At 47.5% G+C, this 24,034-nt stretch overlaps 2 protein-coding genes across 2 annotated transcripts; both read right to left on the minus strand.

Moving 5' to 3' along the window:
- Positions 1-844: 844 nt before the first annotated feature.
- On the minus strand, positions 845-8,881 carry YBX1 (Y-box binding protein 1). The gene is made up of 7 exons (XM_082009474.1): positions 8,684-8,881; positions 8,243-8,306; positions 4,661-4,694; positions 2,316-2,405; positions 1,788-2,090; positions 1,297-1,379; positions 845-1,184 (listed from the first exon to the last, which is right to left on the minus strand). Exons 1-7 carry the CDS (start codon positions 8,838-8,840, stop codon positions 950-952), a joined length of 966 nt encoding a protein of 321 aa, XP_081865600.1. The 5' UTR covers positions 8,841-8,881; the 3' UTR covers positions 845-949.
- Positions 8,882-12,886: 4,005 nt separating this feature from the next.
- PPIH (peptidylprolyl isomerase H) lies at positions 12,887-22,809 on the minus strand (the record flags this gene model as incomplete). Its single annotated transcript, XM_082009293.1, has 10 exons — positions 12,887-13,098; positions 14,711-14,799; positions 16,095-16,135; positions 16,930-17,017; positions 18,561-18,653; positions 20,664-20,706; positions 21,144-21,188; positions 21,690-21,713; positions 22,339-22,403; positions 22,744-22,809. The coding sequence occupies 9 exons, from the start codon at positions 22,807-22,809 to the stop codon at positions 14,731-14,733; spliced, it is 534 nt and encodes a 177-aa protein (XP_081865419.1). The 3' UTR covers positions 12,887-13,098; positions 14,711-14,730.
- Positions 22,810-24,034: the final 1,225 nt, after the last annotated feature.

A 24,034-nucleotide genomic window follows, 5' to 3' on the forward strand; every position in this document is an offset into this window, starting at 1 on the left:
GGGATAAAACAAAGGTTCACAGCAAGCATACAGAAAATGCTGCGGCAAGGCCTGAAGAGGTATCAAGTAACCCACCTGCATGACAAATCCAGCAGCACTCGAGCCCTTGAAGAACAAGTCCCTAAGCTCCCATAGCTGGGAGAGGTCACCAAGCTACTATCCGTGCCCAACTCCTGCATTCCCTGTTCATCCCACTGAAGTGACCGTTCATTACTGCTCCCACCAGAGCCTAAACGCGTTGTCCTGTGCGCCTGCCCTCCAGGCAAAGAGCAAGAAGGAGTGAGACACAACAGAAATGGAATACGAACGCTGGCGAGAGACAAAGTAGGGGGAGAAAGGAAGAACAGACAAGGAAGGTGCCAGAAAAAAAAGCAGACAAGTAGAAAAAGTCCTAGCAATAAAAATAATCCCAAATCAGCCAAACTGCTCATCAGAAGACAGCACCAAACAAGCACCAAGTCACAGCCAGTCTACCTTGCAACCACACCAGTACCTCAGTACTTAAACTGCAGGCACCCTGGATGCTCCATAAAAACGACCATCTCCACCAGTTCTTCCAGCACTTTTCTGTTTAGATAAAACGCTGCTACTGAGACACTCCTGCAATTTCTGCACCAACTTTCTCGAAGTTAATGCCTAGAGGTCTTCATGCTACTCACTTCCCCTTTGGGACGAGCAATAAAAGCTCAGGCACTTACAGAGCTGAGTAAACCCCAGTACCTGTCTCTCCTAGCTACTTCCAAGCCACTATACCAGCACTGCTTGAAGTACTATTTCTGGGTGGAAGAAGTGCAGCCAGTTTGGTTACAACATGCATGAGCAAGAATAGTCCAAAGCCTTTAAGGCAAAAATTAAAGGAAAGCGTCAAAAGAAGAGTCAGTCATCAAATCGTATCCTCAGGAACCTCTGGACACGCACCCGGATGATGGTAGAGATGGTAAGCCGGTATTTACTCAGCCCCGCCCTGCTCGGCCTCGGGAGCGGACGTGTTCTCAGCTGGTGGTTCGGCTGTCTTCGTCTCTTTGCCATCTTGTGGTTTAGGGTTCTCTGGGCGTCTGCGTCGGTAGTTGAAGTTACGACGGTACCGACGTTGAGGTGGCTGCTGACTTTGGGTCTCATCCCCTTGGTTCTCTTTATCGTCTTCATTCCCATCCTCTCTAGGCTGTCTTTGACGAGGAGGACCCCTGAAAGTCAAGCTAGGCTTTAACAATGCAGCATCTGACCATCGCCATGTTCCGTCTCTGTTGCTAAAAGGCAAAGTTTAAAAAAAAAAAAAAGAGTTGATCTGCAACATACCTGCGAAACCGTGGTCTATAACCTCGATACATGTTCTGCCTGACTGGTCTGCCTTGTTCTCCTGCACCCTGGTTGTCAGCACCCTAGAAGACATTAGGCAACAAACCCTCTTAGCCACATGCAAAAGCACATCAACACCACAACTACTCAAGCTGTGAGAAAGATGGCTGTAAGGGGGCTGGCAGGTTAAGTCCGCGGTGGGCAGCAGTCCTAGGGCACAAGAGTACACGCTGTGTAGAATTTGTGTTATAACACTGTTATATTATATAAATAATATAACACATAATGCCTGTTATAACACAGGAAGTTAACACACTCTGTTTTTTAAAAGCTGTAACATTAAGACCTTCAGTTTATTGAGATCTGCTCCGAAGTTCCATGCTACTGCCAAACCTTACCAAAACCATCTTGATTATCTGAAAAAGTGGTGAAAAGCTGCATCCCGTCACCCTGCTCCAAAGCAACCAAGCCAGTTTTTAAGCAAATGTTACCTCCACTATCTCTCCCTGCACGGGAGGGTTGGAATATTGTGGTCGACGCCCGTAGGGCCTACGCATATAGTAAGGTGGGTACCGCCGCCTGCGATAGGGACGGCGTTGCTGGGCTTGGCCTTCTGGTATGTTCTCTGCTCCTTCGTTCTTTTCCCCACTCTCACTGTTCTGGTAGTTTTGCTGGTAGTTGCGTGGAGGACCCCTACGACGTGGATATCGTCTATAATGGTTACGGTCCGCTGCGTATTTACTGCCTTGCACTGGAACTCCACCAGGACCTGTAACATTAGCTGCCTCCGCACCCTAAAGAGCGGGGATAACATTAGGTAAGTAAACAGTCAGCATCAAATCAGTTATAGCATAATGCAATTTAGTACTGAGTAACAATTTACATCCACATTGTAAAGCAATGAAAAACCATTCATCTCCTTGGATGTCATCAGGCATTCACTCAAACCACAGGCACCACACCAAAGCCTGCAGACCAAGTTTTCTGTGCATACTCTAACACCCGAGAGATGTGTTTACCTTTTCTCCCTCAACCACATCAAACTCCACGGTCTCTCCATCTCCTACGCTGCGGAGGTACTTCCTGGGGTTATTCTTCTTTATGGCAGTCTAACAACATAATATTGCTGAATTACATTTACAGGTACAGCATGAGAATACTACTTAGCATATCTGAAAAAATTTTTTTAAAGATTACGGAATTTTGAGTATTTAATATTTTAGGAAGACAACTTGTACTCCTGAAAAAGTAATTAAACAACCATGCAAATTCAGGAAGCCATAAAATTTACCATTATTATAGTTCTGGCCCATCTGAAATGTGTAACAGCTTACTAGAAACATCTGTCAACATGCTGCCTGCTAGCTGAAAAAGCAGTTTGAAAACAAACACACACACCCCACATACAATACACACTGGCCATAGTATTCCTAACCAGAGTTTAGCACTAAACACACCCATAGTATTTATACATTCCTCTGACATACATATACCAATAAGCCTTTCCAATCGCCCGCTCAGGTTTCCAGCCCTCTGCCATTCCCCATGCCACCGCAGCGTGCGGTAGCCTACAGGCAAATGAAGCTGTCCCAAGCTATGTAAACACATCCATGGCCAGAAATGAAGAGATTTCTTTCTCTCAGGCTTCCAATACCATCGCTTCAGCCACAGTACTGACCAATTAATCACCAGTCTACTCTAGCTGTGTATGATACGTCAAGGATTAGCTCTTCCAAGGTGTCAGCACCAGGCGAGCTTTTGCATCAGCATCCGCATGTTAAATGACATTACTAGAAAACACTGCATTTTCTGTGCTATTCAGCAGTGGATTACATTTTTGACAGACGAGTTAATACTCAGTGCGCACCACTCCCAGCCACATCCTGCTTATCACTTTAACTGAACAGTTAATACAAGGGTACTAACAATATAAAAAAAACCCACCAGCAACAGGATTTACTAGATTGTTTTTTTCCCCTAAATGGGAAAAAAATCTATGGAAAAACATGCCCATAAGACTCAGCCTATAAAGCAGTGGTTTTAGGGGAAGACAGGAAACCTTATTACAACAGTAGCTGAGTGTAACAGCTCTTCATGAAACCCAAGCTTGTTAATGGGGAAGAGAAAAAGCAAACACAGCCATGACTCCTAAAACAAGCTGCTTGCTTTCAGATTGAACCCCTAAAACTGTTTTATCGTGAAAATTACTACACTAAAACAAATCACTGCCAAACTGTGCTTTTAGAAACCTATAGAGTAGTTACATGACAAGTCCTGAAATCTCACATTAAGTCAAGGTCACTTACAGGTTACCCTACTTGCAAATCGAGTAATAAAGTCTGAAAGCTTTCCTTCAGGGTATATATTCCTGCCTCAGTACACAGAAACACAGTAGAGTCACTTGGACTTTCTCCACTGCCCATTATAGAATAACCTTTTATAAATAAATGCCTCTACATTTTAATAGCAGGTAATTCAGACATAGCACAAGCAAGAAGCTGAGAGATGGCCAATCAAACTCAAGCCAGAACACTTTCCATGGGTTACTTCCTCCCTTTGTTTGCAACATCAGCAGTATATTATATCCCTAACTCAAACAAAAGAACAATCCATGGGCTCCTAAATGCCAGAAGTCAGCCATGCTCCACTACCAACTCTGTGGGCTGCTTTACAGCAAGATCCTAAAGCAGACAGTAAACACACAGAGCTGACCACACAGACTTACAAGTCAAAGGACTAAACTAAGGCCAAGCTGCTCCATGAAATAAACCACAGGTGTGGTGTGCAGTCTCACTCTGGTCTAGTTTCCAGAGGTCTAGTTTTCAACATGCTTGTCACATGTTATATCTAAGTGTATATATTTGTTAAATTGAAAAAGTACCTATTAAAACATTTGAAGACTTACACTGAAAGCCTGAAGCAATAAATTTCATAAAAGTTTTGAAAAAAAAAAAATCTTCACTGGCACTTCATCCCTATTACAGCCCAATTGATTTCTCTTCCTGTTGCAAGCTTTTCATTTATTTCCATATGCTTACTAACGACTGTATGAACCCACAAGGCAACTTAACTGGACATCAGTTATCCCCAAGTCAGAGCATACTTGCAGACAGCACAATTTTCACCACTGTACAGTTCCAGCCTGCTCAAACCCATGTATCTCATGTCCTCACGACGGTTGTATGTGGATGTGCAAAAGCCCCTTGAGTGCAAGCAGGCTCATACTCAGTGAGAAACACTTTTTGTGTTCAGGTAACAGTTCTTGGAAAGCCTGAGGCTCTTTCACAACTTCAATCCCACTTACATCGGTCATGCATAGTGAGTTCCAGAGAGGGAACGTGTTTCAGTTTCATGGAAATCTTACCTGATGGACAAACACATCTTCCTTGGTGTCATTCCTGCAAGACAACAGGAAATTGAAATTCATGTATGAAAGGCACAGTAAATTCAGCCAGTTTAAACATTCAATTGTTTGGGGTGGGAACAAAACAGGCAACTGCCAAGACAAGTAGCTTTCAGCATCAGCCTTGCTCCTCAACCTGCTCTCAACTAGTCCCCTACTAGCTTGCTGATAGAAGTGATTGTCGGGTAGCCTATGCAAGGTTTAGAGCACACACTGAAGTCCAGTAAGTCGCATGTGAAAGCATTCTTCCTTCCTCCTGCACATCCCTCTGTCCTTCATAGCCCACCGATAGGGATGTGTGAAGAAGGAGAACGTGCCAGTGACCAGTCAATCACTTCTCGTAGTGCTCTGTGTGGGAGATGGGCTATCACAATCTTTGAAACAAGCTGCATCATCACCGCTCAAACTTTGCGTGATCTCTCCAGAGTTACATCCTCTCAGCCTGCAGGCTTCCTTCATTTAAGGAGTAACAACACTAGCTGGCCACTGAAGGCAGTAGGATTAGTCAAGTTGCAATTGTGAGCACAGAAAGAGAAGAGCTTGGGTTCTCCCCCCACAAAAAAGCGAAAACAGCTCAAGTCTATACCTAGAAGAATCCAAAAGCATCCCCCAGCATGATCATGATACAGTTTCCACTCCGAGCAAAGCTGGACAACAGCAATATGGTACCAAGCAAAGTCAGAGAAGTTTCTGTTCTGCAATTAAGCAGCACAGCCAAAACAGCCTCCACACTGGTTTGAGAGCTGTACATGTTGTTTTCACCACTCGTAACAAACTTACAGCCATACATCCAAGCTCACATCACACCAACTGAACCTCGCTGCAGTATTAGTTTCATTAGTCTACGAACAGTCTGAATCAATAGCAAAGTGGCTTTTATTTCCTAGAATAACTTGTTAAAGACATCGCAAAGCAAGCTTGGGTTAAAATGTGTTCAGAACTGGAGAGCTTGCAGGTATGGATGACAATCAAGATCTTTTTTTTTTTTAAAGATAAAGCCAGGTGTTCCTCACCACTGGCTTTAAAACATGAGGATGACAATTAAGACTTTTCAAAAAATTCAATGCAAGCTACCGCTACTCTGTCAGACAGCACCAGTAAAAATAAGTCACCTTGTTTCCTCATGGAATTGATGCCTGCAAGCCTCAAGGGTTACTGGAAAAAGGTAGCCAAAAAGGCAACAAAGCAAAGCCAGTCCGATGATCGTGAGGCAGCTTATCTCCAAGGCCCCACTATGCAGGATCCAGAAGCCCTTGCAAAGCTTGAGCCTAAATACTTTCTTCTTCACAATGCAAGATCTCCTGCCAGATGCTGCAAAAGCTGAAAACCTTCTAAAGAGGTAACAGGTTTTCAGTAACAAAACAAAAAAAGGCAGCTTCACACCTTCCTTCACTCTCAACTGGAAAACAGTGGTAGGAAGTGCTCATCATCTGTGCTCTGCAAGTGTGGATGCTCTACGCTCTTGCCCCAGTTCAGTTTCGGGCAACCATACCAAGATGCTTGTTTAATTTAAAGTCCTTTCTGAAAATGCAGTTTCCATTTAAGAGGACACTGGAGATTTAGATCAACGAATGACTTGGTTACACAGATCCCACTCAAGGTGTATCCGTGGTCAATTCTGAAGCCCAGTGCCTGATTCCTGATGGCCTTTTCCAGCCAGCACATCTAGAAGCAGCAAGCCTACTGCTGCCTGGATGGTGTCACAGTAACAGCGATCACTTTCTCAGAGAAAACTTGAAATGGTACAAGAGACACCCCCATTCTGAAGGCCTAACAAGTCCTTCAGCTTATCTGCACTAAATGATTCTCCTAAAATAAAAAAAGGAATCAGACAAGCAGCCAGATAAAGAAAACGCCACTGTTAAGCCCAGCAGAGCACTAAATACAAAGCCAGGTATCAACATGCAGCTCCAACTACAGTCAGAGGACCAAGTCTGTGGCCTGCACAGCCAATTATTATTTTGACAACTGTGATAAACAACTGACAGATACTCACAATTCAAACTAATATTTCAGAACAGAAATGCACTTTTAACATTAAAAGAACACAGGAAATACTTGAAGTTAACATGCACCTACATCAAAGCTAAATTTTAGTTCCAAAGCTAATTTTAGATGCAAGCAGACCCGGCTGAAGCAAAGGCAAGCAAGGGCAGCAGCTCCCGCAAAGTTTCCCTTGCGGCAAGCCAGAGAGATTCCAGAGTTGAGGAAATGTCCTCCAGTTCATTTCTCGGGCTGCGGCTCTAATCTCTTGATAACACAACATCACGCTGGGTTTCTCATTAAAAATGGCAACCTCAGGGATTAAACAGCTGCCAAATTAATGACTGGGGAAGCTATTCGGATGTCTTAACTAGCTGCTGTTGCTTCCCTGCTTGACTCACATCACTAAGCATTTCCACTACTGAGGGAAACAGGAAAAAAGCCTTCCCTAGAGGTAGAATTTGTGGCCTATGACTTTATATGTGTTTACAAAAGCCAAAGACGGTAAAGCTTGCAGCATCGACAACTATATGACATTTAACATTGAAATGCCACATGGAGAACGCAAACTGGGCAGACTCAGACTCAAGTTTTTAAAGTTGCAGACACAAAACCAATTAAGGAGCTTGGCAGACACTTAAGACTGGGTCATAAGGTAACAGAGCTAGAAAAAAAAAAAGTTGTATTTAAAACAAACCTAAATAAAAAGCCCAATAAAAGCACCAGTGTCTGCACTTGCTTCCCTGAAGAAGGATTCACAAGTCTTCTGCCAAATTCTGAAAGCATGGGTTTGAGGTACTAGATGTTTAAGGGGAACAGTTCTTTGGAAAATGGTCTCTGCAAAATAACCCACAGGTACAACATTTCCCATTTTCCCAGAACTGGTTTGCAGAGCAATTCCAGGACGACTCTACTACTGGATAGCTTCACTGATAGGCCTAATTTAAGCATTTACACAGCACTTTAAGTGTTCAAATTTTTCTTTAACATCAACTACTGTCATAAAAAGAACCTTACAGGCATTTGTTTCTTGAGACCTCTTTACACAATCCAGTCTCGCGATATAAAAGAAATCTGAATTTTGCTCATTTCCCCGTACATTTAGGGCTTCCCCAAGAGAGCACGCTTTTAACTACCAAGCGCTCAAAGCAATTTTTGCTTGCATTGATGCCACTTAAGTTCATGGAGGCGTTCAAACAAATATTTTGCGCGTGCTAACAGCCAGCAGATTTTTATACCTTTAAGAGAAAAAAAAACAAAACACAACAAACCAAAACCCAAACCACCATAAAAAAAATCATCTTAATGCAAGAAATACCGCCACGAAAATAAATTCACCGAGAGCAAGGCTCTTGCTAGGATCAAAGTACTGAAAGCAAATCCCATAAAAACCGGCGGGTAAGACCCCTGGGATGGAGGTAGGACACATCTTACCGGCTCCTGCCGCCCCGCGTCACCAAGCAGGGTGACAGAGGTGACGAAGGCGCTGCCCCGCTCCCGGCAGCGCGTGCCCCCCAATCGGTCTGGGGTTCAAGGCCTGCAAGGCCCCCGGGCCCTCACCTGTTGATGAAGCCGTAACCGTTCCTCACGTTGAACCATTTCACTGTTCCCAAAACCTTCGTTGCTGGGGGGAAGGGGGGGAGAGAGAGGGAGAGGAGGGGAAGGAGGGAGAGAGGCGGCGGCGTCAGGGCGGCACGTGGCGGGGCGGCGCACACAAAGGCCCCGCGTGGCGGACATTTTGAGCCGCCCCGCCCCCACCCGCCGACACGCGGGGCCCGGCGGCGCGCGCGGGAGGAGGAAGAGGAGAAGGAGGAGGGCGCCCAACGGCCGCCGCGGGCGCGAGCGAGGGGGCGCGCGCGCCAGGAGAAGGAAGAAGCGGCGGCGCGCGCCGCCCCTCAGTGAGGGGGAGTTCGCACCGCCCCTCAGCGATGGCGGGGGGGGGGGGGGGCTCGCGCCGCCGCCGTGGCCTCCCAACCGCCGCGGACCCCTCCCTCCTCTCACCGATGACCTTCTTGTCCCCGCCGGCGGGAGGCGCCGCCGAGGCCAGGCCGCTGCCCCCGTTCCCGGTCCCGCCGTTAGGCTTGGAGTCGGCGGGGGCGACGGGGGCCGCCGCGGGGACGGGGGCGGCGGGCGGCTGGGTCTCGGCCTCGCTGCTCATGGCGGCGGCTGTTCGGTGCGGACGGTGGTGGTGACTGGCTGTTTGCGCCGCCTCCCGCGGTGTGATGGTGACTGAGGCCGGCCGTGGGGGGGCTGCTCCCTGCTCCGGGCTCGCTGAGCTCCGCTCTCCGCTCCCGATACCGATCGAACTGGCCACAATGGCGGCCCGCACCGGCTAGCCACCCCGCGCGCCCCGCCCACTCACGATGCTATTCGCCGCTCGGCCCGCCCGTTAAACGGCCAGCGAACCCATTGGCTCTTCCCCTCCCGGCCACCGCCCCTCCCGGAAGGCTTATTGGCGGCGGCACCTGCCTTTCCTCAGGAACGCGCACCCATTGGCGGCTGCGGCGGCGGCTGCCAGGCTCTCTTTTCTTACCGGCCTACCCGGAGTCCCCACCCCCGCCCCGTGATTGGGCGCTGGCGCTGCTCCCGCCCCCAACGAGCCCGATCGGGGAAGTGCGGGCGACCATGTGGCGGCGGCAGCCGGTTCGTTCCGTCCCCTCCCGCCCCGGGAGCACTGCGAACCTTCGGTTCCTCCCACGCGGGGCCGTCGGCGCCTCTCGATCCCTTTCACCTGGGCTGAGGGCTGCCCTAGCCGCACTATTACCGGATCTACACGGGGCAGAGCGATCGTGCGGGCGGCCCCCGCCTCCGGCCCCGTTACAAGGGCTGGATGCAGCCCGAGCGCTCCCCCGGGGCGCGCGGTTCCCTTTAACAAAAATAATAATCCAAACGAAGGAGCCCGCGAATTAACGGTGGGAGAGGACGGATCTGGAGACATGGCGGAGCTTCTTAAAATGCGTAATGTCGTGTAGTTGAAGCGCTGTAACCGGCCTCCTGCGGGGAGGACTGCGGGGGCGGGTAACGAATTGGCCCAAGTGCCGCAGCTGGTGCTTGAGGTGGGGGACCTGGTCCAACTCCCGAAGGCAGCCCGGCCTAAGCCCCCACCCCAGGGTGCAGGCAGCACGCGGAGGTCCTGAGCCCTGTACCAGGCCTCCTGGTGAGGAGGAGAAAGGGTCTGAGCTTTGCCCACATAAATTTGGGACCCGGTTGAGGTGCTCCTCAAGCCCCTCCACGCCGCAGCTGCATGGCACTGGCTCTGCTCGTGCTTGTCCGGCTCCCCAAGGAGCTCCTTCGATTGCACCTGCCTGGGCAGCGGTTCATGATAAATGCCTCCTAACTGAGCCGTTTGAGAGCCAGGCTGTAACCTTGGGTCAGAGGTCTCTTAAAAGTCTTGTCTTTAATTAGCCTTTTCCTAGCATCCCATCCTTTTCAACCCAGCAGTGCTTCTCTGCCAGAGGGGTGGGGAGAGACAGTGTGGGGCAGGTCACCTTACCCTGAGCCCTTCTCCCCACCCAGGCAGTTGGGAAAGCATCACTGCTGGGTTTTTTTATCTTGACGGAGCCTTTCTCCAACGATCACCTTTCCACTCCTCGTTGCCTCCATCCCTTATGTCCTCATCTTACAGCTTGGAGAGATCCAGGAAGATGTCTGCTGGATTCCCCAGAGGGAAGGTCCAGGGGAAACCCAGTGTTCTTGTCAACCAAGTTATTTTCCTTGGGCACTTGAAACACGTGGATGTTGGTCACAGATTCATGGCTGTGCCCTTGGCTATTGATTTCTCCCACATACGAGGAAGGAAAGGTTACCAGCAACCACCAAGAAGTCTTCTGGGAGATGACCCATCACTCCACCATCTTTGTGAGCAATGTGTATCCCATTGGGATAAGCCCTTCCGGCACCACACACAAATTACTGCCAATTCCCGCATCCTAGTGTGAAAAACAGAAGACAGGGACCCAGTTTCCCACATTACACCATGGCCAGGTGAGGGGCTCAGACAGGGCCAAGGTCAACCCACTACAACAACCAGTGTGGGTTTACAGACACAGGTTCTTAGCATCAAGCTGTCTTATCAAGCTTTGGTATCTCATGAGATCTCCCACTCGGCTAATGAAGGAAAGAGCTTTAAAACAATAATACAATCCCACAATGTATCTGCATCAGGATCATGACCTTGACACCAGAATGGTAAAACTGGATGACTGAGCATAAATTCATTGAAAAATAAGTCTTAAAATATAATGGCAAATCCACCATGCAAGAGACCCTAGAGGGAGAAAACTGGGGAGAAAACTTCAAATCTGTGATGAAGCCTGTGAGGATGTCAGGGCCATGCATTTACAGAAGAAAATGTGGGCCACCCAACAGCTAACAATGTCTTCTGGGGGTTAATACTGTGGGGCCCAGAGGCTAATCTGATTCTCAGATGAATACAAAGGCAATTAGAAATGCAGTCTCCAGTTGCAGCATCCACAGTTGGAGCAAGACGCTGGAGCTCAGAGAGCTCTACAGCAGGAGATTCCAGGACTTGCTACATACAACATAACTGAAGGGGGACTTCATCACAAGAGAATTAAACCCAAAAATGTAGTCTTTAAAAAAACTTTCAGCCAGCAGATAAGGAACAGCGAGATACGTAAGCTGGAAAGCTGAAACTCTGCACATTCAGCATCGAAGAGAAACATAACAGGATATAACTAGCCATTGGAACAACCTTCAAAGAGGTTGTAATGGATTTGCCGCTGTTAATTAATTTGGGGAAGCTCTAAGACCCCTGCTATGCGGGAAGCAAGACTAGCTGATCACAGTGACATAAATACACAAGGCTGAGAAAGCACTGCTGAGCCTGAACACAGAAATAAGCTGGTTTCCCTGGTGAAAAAGTACAGTGAATTTGGGTACCAGTAGCCAGAACTGCAAATCCCAGCACTGCAGCTGGCAGGCAGAGCTCCCCCGAGCTGCCTAGAGCCAAGCTCCTGCCTAAACCCCATAGGGAAGGAGCATCTGGACACGTTTCCTGAGCAGGACCAGCAGCTGAGTTTCTCTCTTTTTGGTCACCTCCATCTCACACGTCATCCGGCTCCCGTCTCCTCCTCCCCTATTGGGAATCCTCAATGTTCCTCTCACAGGAAAGAGCCCTCTGCAAAGACTTTTTGGGTCTGGAGAGGAAAAGGATGGCATGCCTTGTGTTTCTTTCATCACCTGATGTTCTGCAGGTACTAAAAGGTGAGATGCTTCAGGCTGGAGAGAAGTGAGCACAAGTGTCCTTAGCAGCTGTGCAATCCCAGGAACCAAGACGTGGAAATCCTGACAGCCAGAGCCTGCTTCAAGGATTTTACACAGCCATGAGATAAAAGAGCATACCAAAGCATGCCTGCAGGATCTGCCCTCCAGTACGTCAGTGCTTGCAATCCAGCAATGGGTAATGCACAAGTAATGCATGGACTGCACCTCCCCAAGACAGCCCCACACAATATGCTCCTGCTGCCCAAGGAGTGATGGAACCTATCCGGATGGGATGAGGCACCTGCATGTGACAGAACAGACTTTCTCCCAACTCCTTTACATTTAATCTGCTGGATGAGGAAACTCACATTGTAGCCCAGCCCCCATGAGGGGTGCTTTATAGCCCCCCAGCAGGTAGGTGAGCTACCTGCATCCTCACCTGTGCTCTTTGTAACCACACAGGATAAGGAACCCCAATTTTGTACTCCTAAAGCATAATCATTCTCTGCTGCGTAGCCCAAAGCCCTGCTCTAACACCCTTGAGGCACCCATGTAAATTCCTGTAAGACCCATGGCACATAGCAGCCCCATGGCCTAGCGCCACGATGTGCCGGGGAGATTTTACAAATGCTCATTTACAGCATAACTCACGTCAGAGCCCAGAAAACCCATGGTGATGGAAGTCTTTGGGCTATAGCAATTTCTTGTTTCAGTAAGGCTGCATGTGGAATGTTCTGGAGATTTCCAAGAACCTCTCTACCAGGCAGCCTTATTTACCTGCCAAGTAAAGAAGCTGATGAGGCACAGTACTGCCACGTTCCTTTCACCCGTTCTTTCTCATTTTGCAAATGCCCAGCAGCAACGCCCCTCAATACCACACACAGTAAATGTTCCGGGCTGAACCAGCTAGGGCTAACACATGTTGCTGAAGATGCCACAGCCCTTCTCACCTGAAAATCTGTTCCCAAGCATGTTAACTGATGTGCACTGCACACATATTTAACAAAATCCTTTATTTACATTTCAAAATGTAAAAAAAAAAAAAAGACAGATGCCAATTATTAAATAATTTCAGGAGAACGTCAAGAGCATGGATCTGGCCTGGCCTGCAGAGACTGGGGCAGTGGGGGAACTGGCTGGAGTTGGAACTGCATGGAGCCAGCACAGGCCTAACCACTGGTGAAGGAACACTGCAATGAAGAAGAAACAGGTCCTAAATGCTGGACAGTCATTCCCAACTCATCCTACAACAGTAAGACTGTGCAGTGACACTGGGTGCCACTACAGCGATTTTCAAGCGAGTACTACTTGCTGCATGCACTAGCTCACATCAGCCTTGAGCTAGAGAACTCAGGAGTCCTCCTGGGTCTCCATGCCAAGTAACTGCATGTACCTCTGAACTTAAAACCAGCAGATGTTTTTCCTGGCCAATTTTAAAGCATCTTGACAAGTAATGGATTTAGCTGTCTGAAGTTGGGCGAGACAAATGCTGTTCTTGTCTACAAGGCAGCTGAGAGGCAGCTGGGTGCAGAAAGGCAGGTCCTAAGACCTGGCTGGGAAATAAGCAAGGTGGCACCAGCCTCATACCTAGAAATTAAACGCTTCCAGTCTCAAGCTGGATGTTGGTCAGAGATCATGTACTCCAAATAGGCCCAGGCCTGTTGATCATTTCTGAGGACAACCCCAAAGGGGACGCGATCCATTGGCACTGGTTTGCCCATCTGCAAGAAAGCCTATTAACAAGGTTGTCGCTATCGTCAAAAGCTTATAAATGCCACCAGAAGTATGAGGAAAGTGAAAGAATGATTACATTCCCTGGTGTTACTTCATCACACAGGAGGAGCTCCCAAGAGTCTGAAGTGCTGCAGATCTAAAAGACTTTATTAAGTAAGCAGGGACGTGTCTTCATGGGCAATTCCAGATATCTTTGGAAATCATTTAATGGAAGGTCAAAAATTGTGAGGATTTGCTTTTGCCAGTGCTTGCCTGCCGAAATTTGAAAAATCAGCAACCAAAAGGCTAATACAGCAGATTTTTGACAAGCTGCAGCCTGACACATTGAAGTCTACACAGATTTGTTTAAATGCTTGTGGTTTTTTACAGTGAAATGGGCAGACAAATGGAAGCAGAATACTGTATGTTAGCCTGATCTGTCTTGAACCTATTGGTTTAACGAAAATAAATCCTGAATAATAATAAATCATCCCTTTGGATGAGGACAGCAGTATTTTTCCAAGTTAAGGTAAGACTATGTAACATGATAATTCCTTGGCCCTTCAGTGGTGGCAGTCTAATGGCTGTACAGAGCAAGGAGGTTCAAGTCCTCTCTTTCTCCTTTTCTTTTGTTGATCCCTACCTGCCCCACACGCAGGTGCTCAGCAGCTGGAGAGTTCACCAACCTGCAGATCAAAGTGAAGCCCCCCATCCCCTAGACTGCCTGGGTAATACCAGCTGGATTCCTGCTACAGTTCCCATCCACTGGTTTCTAAAACCGAGGCTTCAAGACAGCCTAACCCCATCCAAGGCAGAGCTCCCACAACCCCATCTTCCCCTTGACTGCAGCTGCAAAATCTTATCCCTCTAGTGCTGCCTTTGGTGTTTGCGTAGCTCAGAGGGAAGCCAGTTCAGGGAGTTGAGCTGGCAAAAAACTAACACTGTTAGAGAAGCATTTTCTGGTGTTTCACTGAGCTGAGTCAGCTCTCTGCAGACTCACATGAATGTGAAACTAAGTCAAGAGAAAAGTAAGGAGCACAGCAGTCCAGAGTTCAATTGCACTGGGTGCCTGTGAAGACTGAGACTTACCACATTTCTGTTTCATCGCTTTACATTTCCCCACACTGAGAGATCACAACTGGCAGCTTGGGTTTGTTATTTGGACCTGTAGGCACATTCTGGGGACAAACAAATACATAATGTTAAACCTTATAAAAGCACAGCAAGTCCAGTGGGTGACAGGTACTTGAAGACTGGCTAAAAGATGTCTGTACAACATCAGGGACCGGGAAATCTAGACACAGCTCCGAGTAACATAGAAGCACCGTTACGCATTTTGGCAACGGACCCAGCCATAAGCTGGTGAACTCTGTGTGTGGAGGTTTGGGATACAGGCCAGGGCCTGATCCTTTGAGTGGGAGGGAACTAACAGAGAAAAAAATTGAGAGCTCCTCATGAGATACAGCAGGCATCATGTCACTTGAGGCTGCTCTGGCTTACATCTTTAAAATTACTAATTACAGCTGCAACAAGCAAAGCAAACTTGTATTTGTACAGAAAGGGAATACGTAGATACATATGAGATAGTCGCAAAGGATACCTCATTCTGAACCAATTGTTCTGCTGGACTCAGCTGCTCCATCATGAGCCTCTTGCTTACTTCCTTTAACTTGCCCCTCACTTCAGTGATGCACAGAGCAGGCATACCACAACCCTCCATCAGTGCTTTTGGTGAAGACAGCTAGCAATGCATGGATTGTATCATGCTGTAGAGCTCCTTGCATGCAACCTTTTCTCAATACCTAACAGTTGTCAGCTCTGTTTGCACACCGCTTTTTGGATTCTCTGGTGAAAGAGGCCCTTGTGCACATTACCCCCTGTCTGTGCCATGAAGTTCACGTCATCTGTCTCAAAAACTACTATTTGTTAAATCTACTCACTATCCTGCCCTGACACCCAGTCACAACATCAGTAGCAACCACCACCCCATGTGTATTTATCTTCAGCTCCTGGAAGCCCATGAGAAGATTCGTTTAATTTTTCTTATTAAACATGCTGATCACAGATCAGCAGAACTGATGATTTAGCATCCACTGAGTAATCCCAGGCAATGGCACAGAAGTGATCTGCTTTACACTCTGGTCTGAGTTGCTGATGGAACAGCTTTTCAATTCAGCTTCCTGAACAAATGCAAAGCATTGCAAATAAAGGCACAACACCACAATCCCCGCTCACAGACTAACCAGCAACCACGAAAGCATAGCCTTTCTAAAGTCAATCTATATGACAGCCTTTGCCTCAACAGATTTCCTGCTATTTTATAATGATGTCAACCGATAATACCAGTTATCAACAATGGCATTCCCTGGTATCCTGTAAACAGACAGCGGGAGAGAACAGAACAACCCTTGTTAATCCTCTACATGACTTTCCGCCATAGACATTCACAGAAAAATAGGCAAATTCAACTTACTTCAATTTTTCTCATGACCAGCAGCCCATCAACAATTTTACCTAGAATGAGAAAATGTATCCAATTCAGTATGGCCAGTTTTCACCTTTACTCCCCATCACTCATCACAGGTCCATGCATTTTTGTTCCTCCTGAAAAGTCTTGTGCAGTGTATAGCTATTGGGCACTTCAGGGTTTGCTACCGATCTCTAAACTGATAAAGCCAACAATCCCTCTTCAAACATTTTCCACATTCAGAACAGATTAAGTGCATTTTCCCATTGCAGGGGTGGCATGAGCAGAAACCTAGGTTTTGAGACCTACCACCACCAGGTGTGCCAAAATACAGCAGGAACTGCCTCTCCATCAACACAACCTTTGTAATGATGCAAAAATGGCAATGAATGACATCAGTGTTACTTAGGGATCGGAGGAAGTAGTGAGTAGGACATCAGCTTAAAGGCTGGCCTTGAAATCCTACAGCTCAAGTGGCAGTACATGAGAATTTAACAGATGTGGTTTCATACAGCTGCTATCTAAAAACTCTGCAGAAAGCTCAGACCTCTCCGACAGTAGAGAAGAAAGGTATTCCTTCACTCATCTGCGCCTTCTGCACTGGCACAAGGATTTATGTAGTAACAAGATACGCCGATCAAGGAACTGATCTGGATTAAAGCTAACCTGGGGAAAAAATGTTTCATTTCAACAGTGATCCATCTCAGTATCTGGCTGCACAGACATCTCTGCTAGCACAAGCAAGGGCGGGGAAGAACAAGCAGTCCATGGCTATTTTAGCAGCTGCGCCACAGGGAGTGTCTGTGAACTGGTACATCAGACCTCCACCGCAGGTACTCACCGAACACAACATGTTTTCCATCCAACCAGTCACATTTGGAGCATGTAATGAAAAACTGGCAGCCATTGGTACTTGGACCACTGTTTGCCTGGGGGTTGAGAATGGTAAAATATGGAAAGCATACAAATTAGGACTTCCCAAAACTGAAGGCAGATGTATCTCACATAGGAAAGAGATACTGCTCTAGACCTAGCCTAGCTTATTTTTAGCTTATTGTTACACAAACCAAAGGAAGCAAGATATATATCTGCAGGAGAGTACCCTGTGCTGGGACATGGCACGCCACCAAGTCTGGTCATGCCAGTGTGTACAAGACCCACACCACCAACTTTTTATTATACTTCCACAAAGGCACATTCCGCACAAGACTGTGCTGAAATCGGGATTCTAGAGCACGCTCATGAAAAAAGGCTAAAATTTTTGGCGATGAGTATCATCCTGGGGAAAACTGAAAGCCAGGAACCAGGACAGAAAAAAAGAAGCTGATTTCTGCTATTTGGAAGGTATCCTCAGAATAAAAAAACCCCAAACAAACCAGGTGTCTGTTCTGATGATGAGGAAGGTAACGATGATATTGGCACAGGGTTCACAGGGACAGTGTCATGCAGATACGAAATTTAATTCACACCCAAGCGCAACACCCAGAGCATTTGCGCTCTGCTAACAAAACATCTCTGCAACACTTAAATCCGTTTCAATTTTTCAAAGCTCTTTTGACAACCAGGAGGTACTAAAGCATGTTTCTGTCCTGACAAGTGAACCAGGCAAGTTTTACAGCTGCAGGACCGCACAGGACACAGTCACATTGGATCTTTTACTTATTGCTAGTCAGCTTTGGAAGGATCCAGCTGGGATGGACCATGATTTGGCCCAGCAGACAGACTCCAGAGCCATGCCACTTTAACACAAAGCTGGTAATATCAGCATGGAGCCCTTCTCCCACACTACAGTACACTGTTTGCTTTGCTGTGTCAAGTCACCTCTTTTTGGGCCACGTTTTGAACTGGATGAATAACTAATCCAAATGGTGAATACCCAAAGCAAGTGGTTTTAAGGGTAGTGCAGCTGAAAGAGCTGGGGAAGCAGCAGTTATGGATAGGAACACTGAAGCACTGGCTCCACTTGCTTTCTATTACAAAAGTCAGTGTATTGTTCCTACCAGAAAACATCCAATGGTTGCAGTTTTTCCTACAATGTTGAACAGGAAGTGTATCTTATAAAAGATACCATGGTAACGCCGCTATGGCTTTGAAACTCCCAAATCTCTTTGTTTCATCCTTGCTGAGGTCAGTGTTTGATAACACTATCAGGGAAGAAAAAACCACCACAACTTGCTACTCTATGAAAACTGTAAGAATCAAGCTATTCTGAAAGCTGATAAAAAGAAAGCCTGCCCCAGCACTCCAACAGGTAAAAAAGAAAGGATGCTGCAGGATCAGGACTTTTGTGTTACTCAACACATTAACCCATGAGTGGCCTTCTGACTAAAATAGTTACAAAGCAAGTCTTTGAGACCTTGTATCCAATGGTGGAGATTTCTGTTGTCTGGCAAATAATTTATACACTTAGGAAAAGGGTACAGAGAAAGTACCAAAAGCTTTTTAGTCTTATAATGACAATTTTATACTTACCATAGAGAGCAGCCCAGGAGCAGAGTGTTTCAGCTTGAAGTTTTCATCTGCAAAAGGACCCCTATATATACTGGCTACTCCAGTGCCGTCTCCCTGCACAACAGAGGTGCCCAGTCAGCTGCAGCATTTCAATTCAATTCAATTTAAATACTAAGGTTAAAATCCCCATGCAAAAGGACAGGGTTAAACTCAGCCCAAAATGGATGCTGTACTGACATTTCTGTACAGCAGCAGTGAACAAGTGCAATGTTTCATTTCTAAAGAGGAACAGCGACTGGTTTCTAACTACACAGTACACTGTTTGCCATCCATGTCAGCAGAAACCCATGGAGATGGTAAGGATTAAGTCCAAGCCTCCCAGAGTGAGATGGAGGCTACAGATTGCTTGATAGGGACCCACCTGGACTTGGCAGGGAAAAGGGAGGGAACATATGGGCTGGTGGGACAAGGAAAGCAGAAGTGGTTGTGTGGAAAAAGCTGGCTGATGGTACTTATTTCACCTTATTTTCTGTGACTTTCCCTTGGAAACAGGGAATTGATCTCTCTGTTTAGCAAGGACAGTTTCTAAAATACGGAGTTTCTTATTTTTGCTGTACTTTCTACCAAGTCGAGACATCTTGTACTTAACTACAAGCCCTGGCACTCAGATCTCAAGACAATTAAAGCAGCATGGTCCGTAACAGCTGCAGATTGCAAGCTTTGACTGCTCAAAAGTTTATAACTTTGCAGAAGTCTGATGCATGGTTCACACAAGACACCTAACTTGTGGGACTGGTGAAAGGCCACCCCGACCTTTGGTGCAGCGTGGCAGAGACACTCCTGTATGATGCCAAAAGGACTGAGCAGGGACCCTTCAACAGAATGGCCTTAAAGATGCTGCAGCGAGTAACCCTTTGGGGAAAGCTGTAGAAGCAATGCAAACAGGTATCTCTGCATGGTCAGTTAAATTTACTATTCTGACAGCAATTTCCCTTTCTGTGTTGATTTTCCCTTCCTGTGTCACTTCAGCTTCATTTCTTTTGCCTTGCTGCAACCTGTCCCCATTGTCTTTCTACTTAAAATATACGTTCTTTATTAGGCCAAACTTAACATGAAAATAAGATGCCAGTAATATACCATGTGCAGCTCCACATCTTTTGCTCTGCTTACCTGGCCCTTGCTTCTTTTCCTCCTATTCTCTGTGGTTTACTTAAACTGTCGGCTCTGAGACAGGAACACATATCCTATCTTAGTGGTCAGTGTGACCGTTCTTGCTCCCCAGATGGCTTTGTAATAAGTGTAATTAATAAACTACAAATACTGGTGCAATCTGTAATGCTTGTTGAGCTTCGGTGGAAGTAATAAAGCCCAGAGATGTGTGAGTAGCAAAATGTTGCTACTTGTAGGTAGCAACTACCTACAAGTCTGGTGTAGCTGAGCCACCCACTGTGTGGTCAGTTCTCTCAGTGACTTTCATACAACTAAGTTTTATCAATTTTGTATTAAAAAAGCTTTATCACACCCTCATTTTGAAACACTTCCAGAAATTAAATAATTTTAGTGGGTCCCAGGACAATGAAGAGACTCTGTGGTCCTCCTGCCCTCCCCATATACTCTGCTTATCCTCAGGTCAGAGCACGACCATCACTGTGGGCACAAAGTCTTTTCTATTTTGAGACAATTGACTTATAAAAAGTTAGTTTTGATTTAAACTCTCTCTTGCACTAGATGCTTGGTTCTGTACTTAGGGTCTCTCTCTACAAAGGTAATAGAAATACACAGGGTTTCTTTTAGGAGGAGGACAAGAGAGGGGGAAAGAAAACAGGGGGAAAAAAAAAAAAATCTTTGCAAGTTGGAAAAGCCTCTAGCTGTACCACCATGCTTTTTTTAGAGAAGAATTATTTTGGGAAGGAGAAGATATGTTCACCCAAGACTCCAGAATTGTTCTCAAGTACATTACAGTCTGTTGCAGTAAGATGGCAGCAATGCTATGAAGAAACCTCCAGTTACTACTGGGTTCCTCAAAAGAGAGCCAACAGACCCCATAAATCAGCATGGACCCTTGGAAATAGTTGCATATTATACCATGTAGGAAAAGTACAAAAGGAATATAGAAGTACATACGTTTACAAAGTCACCTCCTTGGATCATGAAATCCTTTATTACCCTAGAGAAGCAAACGATAATCAGTTCTCACTAGAAAAATACCTCAAGAAGCTTAATACGTGATAAAAAGGAGTTCTGCCTCACAGCACAACAAACATTATCAGGGTCTATGGATGTTATAGTCCAAAATCTACAATAAATATTAACAACTGGTTCCTATCTGGTAATTTGGGACCCATTGCTGTTCAACCAGGAATAGAGATTAGGTGACAGATGCCAGGAAATGACCTCTGACCTGACACACCAGGAACAGGGGATCCCTGCCAGTGACCCCAGCATACACATCTGACAGCACCCCCAAATCCCCCAAAGCTACAGAAGGATGCTATTAGCCATGACCTACAAACGCCTCCCAGACCATTAATGCCTTTGAGGCAGGTCTCGAAACCACATCTATCTCAGACTGCTATTTAAGTGCCTAAACAAAAGTAGAATTACCTGTGGAAAGTGCTTCCTTTATAACCTATAGGAACACCATCTTTCCTGCAAGTAAATAGAAGGGAAAAATCATTGCAGCTTACTGGATATCCCAGCACAAAACCCTCCCAGGAGTTCAGAGTCCCAAAAGTTTGCCCTATACATTAGTAGCTGTCTCGATATACAGCCAAGCACTGCAGCCTGGCTCTCAGCTGGCACTATCAGAGGCCAAGGGAAACCTTGAGTGGGCTCTGCTCATTAAATGACACAGTTCCCTACAACATCTATCCCATCATCTTAACGGGATCCCACTGCAATTTGCAGCATGAGCAGGTGGGATTTGCAGACAGAGCTTTTTAGAGCAACCTGAGCATGAACAAAGTCATGCCCAAAAGGGAAAGTTTGCCACCTCTGTGACCAATATGTCACAATTTCATCAGAACAGACTTTTGTAACTCTTCCGTTTTATATTGGTACAGTAAGAAAAACTTCCAAGTGAGCCTTCTTCCTACTAATCCAGACCTGTTTCTCTCAGTGCTACTTAAAAGGACACTATAGCCCACTTACCTGAATTCACCTGTACAAAACTGCCTGGAAAACAAAAAAGAGCAAAGCATGAGCCACATTTGAACTCCAAGGACACAGAGGGCTGCATTCAGCAAACATACACTGACTGCTGTGCAGGACTTTTACTTGCTGCATCTGGGATATCCCCAATGAAATGGTAACTGGCAGTAACTCCTCCCCACTTCCACTTCAACACAGACTTCTGCACTTTCTTCATTTGAGGTCACATATTTAACACCAAGGTTGTAGAAGACAACATGGAGCAGGCACTGTGTTTCACACAGAACAGGGTATATTCATTTCTTACATGGAAGTGGGATGTCCAAGCTGTACATCCTTCAGCCAGTGGCAGAGAACTCTAACATGGCATTACGGTACTGCCTTTTATAAATACACCGAGTGTATCAGAGGCTCCACAGAGAGAGCGGAGAGGGACTGGAGTCCTTCACCTTCCAGCCAGATGGGCTCCCCTGAGGGATCAGGATGCCACATGATCACATCTCTGAGAATGGAGAGAGGAGCAAAGCAGATGCAGCAGTTCTGAGGGGCAAGTAGTCACTCTGTCACCAGAGACGTTTCTGCACCATGAAGGTCAGGAATTTGCAGCCCAGCTCCAGGCAGCACTGCAGGAACATCAGCTGCTCCTTACCTGAAGTTCTCCGCCGTTTTGGGTACAACATCAGCAAACAGCTCAATCTTCATGCGGCCAACCTCCTGGGGAGAGGGTGGCCAGATCAGCCTTCTGGGCGTCACTCACACACACCAGCCTCCCCACCCGGGGAACTCCCACAAACTCTACATCCTGCCACACGCCCCCATCCCTGAAAGCCCCAAAGTGAACCCCTGACCCCCCCGCCATCCCCCTTTGCACACCTACACCCCCAAATAACCCGTGCAGGCCCCCCCGTCGCGCACCCCTGCAAGCCCCCCCGCTCCGTGCACGCCTGGGTGCGTCCCCACAGCCCCCGGTGCTCCCCCGTAGCCCCAGCCCGGACCCAGCCTCCACCGCGCAGCTCCTGAGCTCGGCCGGGGCCGGGGCAGCGCCCTCACCCACCTGCCCGCCGATAGTGACATCGAAAAAGACCACGGGGTTGTTGGGGTTAGAAGCCAACACGGCCATTGCGGCCGCCTCACCCGGAAGCGGAAGTGACACCAAATAGCAAGCGTCACAGGAAGCGGAAGTGGCAGCGGGAGGTGGGGCGGGGCGTGCGTTTTCCCCCCGCTGCCCTGCTTACCCACTGAGAGCAGGCAGCGGAAGGCAGCGCAGCCCCGTGGCAGCCCCACGGCTGGTGTTGCAGGGAGCTGATGGCCCAAGAGCATTTTGTTTATGGACCCAGGGGTCCCCGCAGTCCGTCCTGCGACAGCGACTGCCCTGTGACGCCAGGCGATGCCGGGAGGTTGTCAGAGGATTTTTGCGTTATTTTGGTTGTCCAGGGGTATCGCAGCCTTGATAGCCCTTCTGCTCACAGCCCAGAAGCCAGCCGTGTCCTGGGCTGCCCCCAAAGCCGCGTGGCCAGCTGGGCGAGGGAGGGGATTCTGCCCCTCTGGCCCACTCTGGGGAGACCCCCCCTGCAGTGCTGCGTCCAGCTCTGGAGCCCTCGGCACAGGAGAGACACGGACCTGCTGGAGTGGGGCCAGAGGAGGCCCCAGCAATGCTCCGAGGGCTGGAACGGCTCTGCTGGGAGGACAGGCTGGGAGAGCTGGGGGGGCTCAGCCTGGAGCAGAGAAGGCTTCGGGGAGACCTTAGAGCAGCTGCCAGGGCTGAGAGGGGGCTTAGAAGACAGATGGGGACAGACTTTTCAGCAGGGCCTGTTGCGATAGGACAAGGGGTGATGGTTTTAAACTAAAAGAGGGGAGATTTACACTATAAGGAAGAAACTTTTCACAGTGAGGGTGGTGAAACACTGGCCCAGCTTGCCCAGAGAGGTGGTAGATGCCCCATCCCTGGAAAAAAAATTCAGGTCAGGTTGGATGGGGCTTTGAGCAACCTGGTTTAGTGGAAGATGTTCCTGCTCACTGCGGGAGCGTTCAACTAGATGGACCTTAAAAGGTCCATTCCAACCCAAAGATTCTATGATTCTATCCTTTATCCCTCGGGACAGCTCAAGGCTTCCCAGAAGCAAAGCCCTTATTTCCAAGGCCAGGCTGCTGCCCTCTGTCCGTTGGTAGCCAGCCCTGCCGGGGAAACTCCTGCCTGCTCCTCCAAGATGGTTCTGTGCCACTGGGGCTTTCGTGGGAAGGTTGGCAGAACTCTGCTTCAGCAGGGCTCAGGGCCCGGTTTTCAAACATGCCTTCTCCTTGATTTGTGCAGGTATTGCAGTGCAGAGGGTGCATATGTAATCTCC

The sequence above is a fragment of the Phaethon aethereus genome (assembly GCF_964289735.1).
Source record: "Phaethon aethereus genome assembly, chromosome: 21".
Classification (NCBI taxonomy): domain Eukaryota; kingdom Metazoa; phylum Chordata; class Aves; order Phaethontiformes; family Phaethontidae; genus Phaethon; species Phaethon aethereus.

Excerpts from the sequence above, each read along its gene's own strand:
- YBX1 (XM_082009474.1), bottom strand. The coding sequence starts at position 8,840 with ATGAGCAGCGAGGCCGAGACCCAGCCGCCCGCCGCCCCCGTCCCCGCG. Across the intron at positions 2,406-4,660 it reads AAGATGTGTTTGTCCATCAG|ACTGCCATAAAGAAGAATAA; the intron begins GTAAGATTTCCA and ends TTATGTTGTTAG. Across the intron at positions 1,185-1,296 it reads TATAGACCACGGTTTCGCAG|GGGTCCTCCTCGTCAAAGAC; the intron begins GTATGTTGCAGA and ends CTTGACTTTCAG.